Source organism: Pempheris klunzingeri, chromosome 17, assembly GCF_042242105.1.
Source record: "Pempheris klunzingeri isolate RE-2024b chromosome 17, fPemKlu1.hap1, whole genome shotgun sequence".
NCBI classification, from domain to species: Eukaryota; Metazoa; Chordata; class Actinopteri; order Acropomatiformes; family Pempheridae; genus Pempheris; species Pempheris klunzingeri.
The window spans coordinates 3,621,259-3,628,384 of record NC_092028.1 but is presented as its reverse complement, the minus strand read 5'-3'; the positions used below and the strand labels follow the sequence as shown (position 1 = coordinate 3,628,384).

Below are 7,126 nucleotides of genomic sequence, written 5' to 3'. Positions count from 1 at the left end.
CATAACCAACCTATGATGCCTTTCCAGTGGAGAAAAAGTGATGCAGGGCCCTCTAAGGTGCCTTTGCAGTAGAGAAAACAGGATTAAGAACCTTCTAGAGTACCAGTGAAAAAAACATGATGATGTGTCTATAGCATGTCCTTCCAGTAGAGAAAATGTGACAAAGTGCCCTCTAGGATGACTTATCGGTGGATAAAATGTGATGCAGGGCCCTGTAACGTGTAATTCTAATGGAGAAAACCTGACGTGCCCTATAGTGTGCCCCTACAGGAGAGAAAACGTGATCAAGTGTTCTGTAGGTTCCCTTCCAATGGACAGTTAGTTGGCCTCTACATGTCTCTAATTGGTTAGATAGTTGATAGCTCTCTGTGTGTTTTTATAACAGATGCATAGTAGTTAGTATTAAATCTGAGTAACAAGAGAAAACAATTTCAAAATCAACCTTTCAATGTTTTGGATAGGCACATGCAACACCTCTGTCTTTTTAGAAATGTTTTATCTCAGAGCTGTGCATGTGCGCAGCAAATATACTCATCATGTTTCTTAATTGCCTTCACTTGTTGTGGTTTTGGCACCACTGAAGCAGATGGTCTTGTAATCTGTCTTGAGACTATTACACTGGAGACACAGATAATCTCATCCCATTGTGGAGGAGCAGCCCACCCCACTCAGGGCTTCACAATGACCCCCAGCGTCCGGCCCGCCTCATCTGAATCCCTCACTGCTCTGTTACTGCTGGGATAAGTTCTTGTTTTCAACACACCTTCACTGTCAGTCTGCTGGATTTAGATGAAAAGCAATGATATATATGCATATAGATGAAACCTCTGTTTAATACACATTGAGGGACGACATCCCTCTTTTACAAATATTCTCATTATAAAAACAAACAATACAATATATACGTTAAAACAACAATATATACGTTAAAACACAGAAGGAGTAGGTGGCAATGGTTGCAGAAGCTAAGATTATCAGTAACAAAAAATGACCAATACCAGTTGTCCAAATACTTGTATTCATAGACTTGCTCAAGACAAGTTTGATTTGAATGTAGCTTTGTCTGAATTTAAAAAGAGTTCAAAATTACAGAGTGAGATTGGAGATTTTTTAAAGAGGAAGGTGCAGATGTTCAGTAGTTTAAAATGTAGTTGGAGCGCTATAATGTAGGACTGTGTCTTCGGCATACAGAGGAGCACTACCACTGTGATTCAGTGTCACACTAAAGGGCCCAGAGTGGATTCTTGGAGAACTCCTTTATATCATTCAGCATATTATCACCTGGACAATAATCTTAGTTATGTATGTTTATTTCAGCTAGGATAATACTGTAAGATGCTATTGTCACCACTACCCATGTTCATTAAATCAAAAGCAAATCTACAAAACGTGGAATTAAATACAAGAGATACTTCTTTTCCCAGTCATGTTTTATGTGTAGTTTGATGTAACTAGATATCAACCCAAGGATGGCTTATGGCATTGCAGTTTAAGCAATAATGTTGCAAAAGGTATGACAGGGTCTCCCAGATGTTGACCTTTACAGCGTACACCTGTTGTGTTTAATCCTCTGCTGATACCTCCAGCATTTAACTGTGTCTTCAAAAAGGTGTCATAGTGATGTGACGTGCTTATCCCCTTAATCTTTAAGACAGCTGTCTGGATTTAGGTAGTGATGACCATAATCTCATTTGGCACCTTCTCCTGGGTGAATCCGAGGGAGAGTGACTCCAACGAGTGCGTCAGAAGAGGTGTCAGCCCCAAACACAGGAAAGCAAGAGGACGGAGTGACAAGAAGAAGAAGCAGAAGCAGGGAGAAATTTGTGAGAGTGAGTTTGCAGGATGGGGAATAATAAGAGCAGTGCTTTGTCAAAGGAGCTCCTGGAAGATCTGAAATCCAACACGAAATACTCTGAGGCCGAGCTCTGCACTTGGTACCAGTCCTTCCTCAAGGAGTGTCCCGGCGGGAAGATCAGCAAGGAGCAGTTCGAAGGCATCTATGCCAGCTTCTTCCCAAATGCAGACCCCACAGAGTACGCACGGCATGTATTCAGGAGTTTTGACACCAATGCAGATGGCACTTTGGACTTTAAAGAGTACATCGTTGCGCTGCACCTCACATCCGGGGGAAAGACTCTGCAGAAGCTGGAGTGGGCCTTTGCCCTGTACGACGTTGACGGGAACGGGACCATCAGCAAAAATGAAATCCTAGAGATTGTTAGGGTATTTATACCTTCTTTCCTTATTATGGTGTAGAAAACAGTGTAGAGTTCACTGAGTATATGTTTGACAGAAACGTCCTTTGTGAATAACTTTTGCCTTCTATTCGACCTCTTTCCAAAACCCTTTCACAACTTTAATATGGATAATTTTTGAAAACAGCATGGTATATTGTTCCAAAATTTTGTTTAAAAATTGAATTCATATCTGCTAATGCAGTTTACTTTATTACTCAAAATGTAATGTAATTCTGTAATGGAAACAAAAGAAAGCGGCTTTCTTTTGTGGCTGATGGGACTCAAAGTCAACAATGTTGTAGATTTGGCTAAATGGTTTTAAATCCTTATAGGTAGAATAATAACCACACTTGATCATATAAAATTTGTAAATTTCAATAATAATTCCTTCTTTTAGTCAGCACCAAACCCAGAAATCTTAAAATTATAGATGTAAAGAACCAGTGAAAGCAATAAATCATCTTATTTGATAAACTGGAACCAGCAAATATTTAGCAAATTTGTTTGGTGGATTTTTTGATTGTTTAAATACTTTAGGATCTTATTAATAATATTTTTAGGTATATACAAATAGTATTTTATGATGATGATGATGATGGAAATGAGCATGTAAGAAAAAAAAATTACTCTCATGCAGTCAATATTCAACATGATTCCTGCTGATGATCAGAAGAACCTCCCAGAGGATGAAAACACACCGGAGAAGAGGGCGGAAAAAATCTGGGAATTTTTCGGCAAGAAAGAGAACGGTAACTCACAATTTGTTATCAAGAGCCGCTTTAAAGGTTTTCTTGTCATCACCCACATGTGTTCATGCTGTTTTTTATCCTTTCCCAGATAAAATCTCAGAGGGAGAATTCATACAGGGTGTGATGGACAACAAGGACATCCTACGGTTGATACAATACGATGAGCCTCAGAAAATTAAAGACAAGCTGAAAGAGAAGAAACAATAATATATGTTTTAAGACTGCTTTATTTTTCTGTTTACATTCTAACATGATCCTCTCTTTTTCAATCTATTTTTGAACTAATGTTTTGCATTTTTGTGTATGTACCCAGAGAGTAATTAGATAATTGCATTTGACACAAGAAAATGCAAACTGAGGAAATCTTGAAATGGCAATTTATGACCTGAGATTGAAACTTTGTGCAGTTACACTGTGGATCTGTATTAAACAACATCATCACACTGTCCTAAAAAGCCAAAACTCTTTGGGACCAGGATGTGACTTTTAGACATCTTACCTAACCATCGAAATTACAATCTTATAGCAGTGAATGTATACTTTTAGGATGACAGCATTAAAAGATTGTAAGAGCTAGAAAACAGAGTTATGAACCAAACGACGTCTGCTCTCTGGCTACTTAAGGCTTGCTAGTGAGATAGTCTTAGCCAAAGCTATTTCACTCGCTAATTCCTGTTTCCTGTTTTGATGCTTACATCATAGTAATCAAGTTTCTTATAGGACATATAATTTGCAGCTAAATTTAATCCAAAGAAAAAAGCAGCACCAGATAAGCTAGATAAGTGGTATTCATGCGGTTTCAGGTGGTTAAACTACAGTTAAATCACATATTTTTGTATTGAATTAAAGATGAATTTATTAGCTCATTAGCTGAAAAAGACACAAGAAGCTATTTTGGTTGTGAGTTTTTCCCTGTACCTTTAAGATTATAGAGTTTACTAACTAAATGTTGAATATTCAGCATAAAAGTAATGAAATTAAGGTTTTACAACATATATATCTGTTGCACAGTTCAGCTAAGAGACTCTCTTTCACTTCACTTATTCTGTAGATTCGGCTCTCTGGCTTGGTAAAGCAGTGTAGACTTCTGTATCTGTGACCCCTCCCTCCTGCCACCTCTCCTGCTTGCATGCCAGCCTTTCCAGACAGCCAATTTACTCTCTCATGTCTGGCAGCTACCAGAATGTTTTTTCACACTTGGGTTCATTCATTAGGTTGATAGCAAGAAAGTCGAGAGGAGAGCCCCTTATGAAAGGAATTAGGCTCATGTTAACAATCTGCCCGTATCAGAACAATCCTATTAGGAGCTGAAGGTCAGTTGAGACAAACAACCTCCTTACTCAAGTGTCTAGTTATTATAATACAGGCTTGGGATGGTGAAGAATACACTCCTTGAATATCTGGACAGCTTGTCACTGCCACTTTTTTTAACATCTTTTTTATTTAATGATAAACACTCGTAAGCAAGCCAAGTGACAATGAAGACATACTCTGATGAGTGTTCTAAGCATGGAATATGCAATGACAACAGTGTATATTCACTGAAAACATTGGCCTTCTACCACATAGATGGATGAGTACTCAATGACAAGGATAGAGGAAAAATACAACTCCTGTGGGTACTTTGATTAAGTAGCTTTTGTGTTTTTTTTTTTTAAATCACAATTTTAATTTGAAGGCACCTGTGGAGTTTTTTTTTTTCTTTTTTGCATAGGGCTAATAAAACATAAGGGCCAGCCTCAGTTAAAGTAAGTTAAAGATAAATAGATAAATTAGGATTACTCTTTATGGTTAGCATAAATGTTGGAATACTGTCTTGGCAACAAAATCTGCCAACCAGCTAAAAAATGAATTGCTTAATCTGCACAAAAACCGAGGTGTGAAAAAAACAGTTCAATGCTTTTTGGGGGTAACGTGTTGGACTATTTCCTGGCCGTAGCCAGTAACTTCCTTGAGTATCTGCTGGTTGCCTAACAGTCTTTACACCGAATGAGATGTAAGGTGTTAATTGTTTAATTCAGCTTCGCTTACTACCCTAATGATTTTTCTAAACAGTCCACAAATTTGTGTTTACTAGCTAGCAGTCTATTGCATCACTTACAAACAAACTAGGGGCCCGCACACTACAACGCTGCTTCGTAGCACTACACGTAGTAAAAAACTCCACAGGGTACCTTTAAATTTGTTTTACTTGATTTTTCTGATGTTGAAAATTTAATATTTGACTGTTTAAATCTCATGTGTTAACTAGAGTTCGATTTTGTAGTCGCACTCAGATTGCAGTCAATAAGACAGAAAAACTACAACATAGTTTGTTTGTCATTGTTGTCATGTTTTGGGGATTGCTTGCAAAAGATTAAACCTATTGTTATCTGCTAAATTTCAAATTGAGTACAATTTCCTGACCTTTATTTGAGTCTTAGTTAAGTTTTAATTAGTTTTCTCTGTGCATTTGTGTTTTGGTCTGATCTTAATTATTAATTTTTTTTTAACTTAAAGTTAAAAGTTTCAAATCACACTTAATCAGTAAGTGTTGAGGTGTGATACATATGTTAGAGTTAAACCCAACCCACTCAGAGAATACAAAGAATCCACACAGCAGCATTTGTGTTAACTGCTTGATGTCGGCCTACAGCGTGGTTAGATTGACATGATTAGGTTTAAAAATAACATTCACCAATTTAAGGAGGCAAACGTTGAAAGTTTGACTATTTCTCTGTCATGACTAGCAAGCCCAGAAATAGTCTACATAACCCTCTGTAAAACGGTGAATTGTTGTTTTCACACTATTGATTTTGCACCAAATAAATAAATGAGGTATAAGGTGTTAATTAGTGAGCATCAGGCAGGCCATTTGTCACCACTGGACAGACCCGTGCTCGCTCGTCTTTGCTGCTGATCCAGCCTGGTCTCACCAATGAGCAACACACCAGTGTCTTTAAGTCATTACATGTGTTATCACAACACATTTTTTGCTTTTAGTGTGTCGTTTCATGCCATCTTTATTTATCTATATTGTGCAGAGACAGTCATCTTATATGCACATGTCATAGTCCCAGGACGTTTGTCTCCTGTGTGGAACCAAAAGTGGACATCATGAGTTACATCATATGTAGTGTAACTTCACTTCCATAACTAACCTTCTCATTTGAACCAAAACCAGACATGATTTCTGAGCAACATTTATTTTGTAACCACGTTTATTTATTATTGCTAACTTATCAGTATTAGCTGACATGTTAAATGTGGTTATATGGCATCCGACAAGATCACATTGGCCGATTTAACCTTCATATTGAAGAGACATTTAACTCTCAATCAGAAAACACATATTTCCTAAGCATGCTGAACTATTGTGGTTTGATGTGAAATTATACAATACATAAAATACTTTTGTGTAGAATCTGTCCTAAAGCCAGCTTTCGTGTAGGTTAATACCTGGTGAAAATACACACTGAATCACGTTCCCCTCAGATGTGTACTGGACTGGATCCAGTGTTGCTTGGTGAGGTCAAAGGTTTCATCTGATTGAACAGAGGGGTCATGTAGCTTGTTCAACACAATTGTTGAAAACCATGAAAGAATTACCTCCCATTTCTGAAATCCTAACCTCCAAATGCAGTTATGTAATAACACACCGTGGTATTTAATTTTCAAAGAAGAGATTTATTTTGGACACTGCATTCCACAGTACACCATCTGGACAGAGGTCACCTATGATCAAACATTCTCAAAACATCAGAACATCGGATTTAATGCACGTTATGAAAATGTTAATCACAGAAGGGCAGTAAACTCAAACGTTACGTCATCATGAAATTGTTGATTCTTGTCAAGAACATTTAGTTGGAACATAACTTGTTACACTTAGTGCACAACATTGACACATACTGATAAAACCTCTACCACAGATATGCTACTTAAACCTGCGCAAGAAGCCTTTTGGGTTTTGGGTCCATTTAACACAAAATAATAGTGCACATTATTAGTGTTTGTGATAAGGCAGGTAAGCATTTTTTTTTTTCATAGCAAATCTTTTCTTGTGCCTGGCAGCTGGATTAGGATTATGAATTGAATCTTTACTTAATTGGCTTCGTGCTTTTTGAGAAATAGCAAAAAAAAAAAACTGCCACAGGAAGG

At 37.4% G+C, this 7,126-nt stretch overlaps 1 protein-coding gene across 1 annotated transcript; it reads left to right on the top strand.

The window, feature by feature from the left end:
* The first annotated feature begins 1,842 nt into the window (after positions 1 to 1,842).
* Positions 1,843 to 3,193, top strand: rcvrna (recoverin a). The gene is made up of 3 exons (XM_070848201.1): positions 1,843 to 2,223; positions 2,875 to 2,986; positions 3,075 to 3,193. Exons 1-3 carry the CDS (start codon positions 1,843 to 1,845, stop codon positions 3,191 to 3,193), a joined length of 612 nt encoding a protein of 203 aa, XP_070704302.1.
* Positions 3,194 to 7,126: the final 3,933 nt, after the last annotated feature.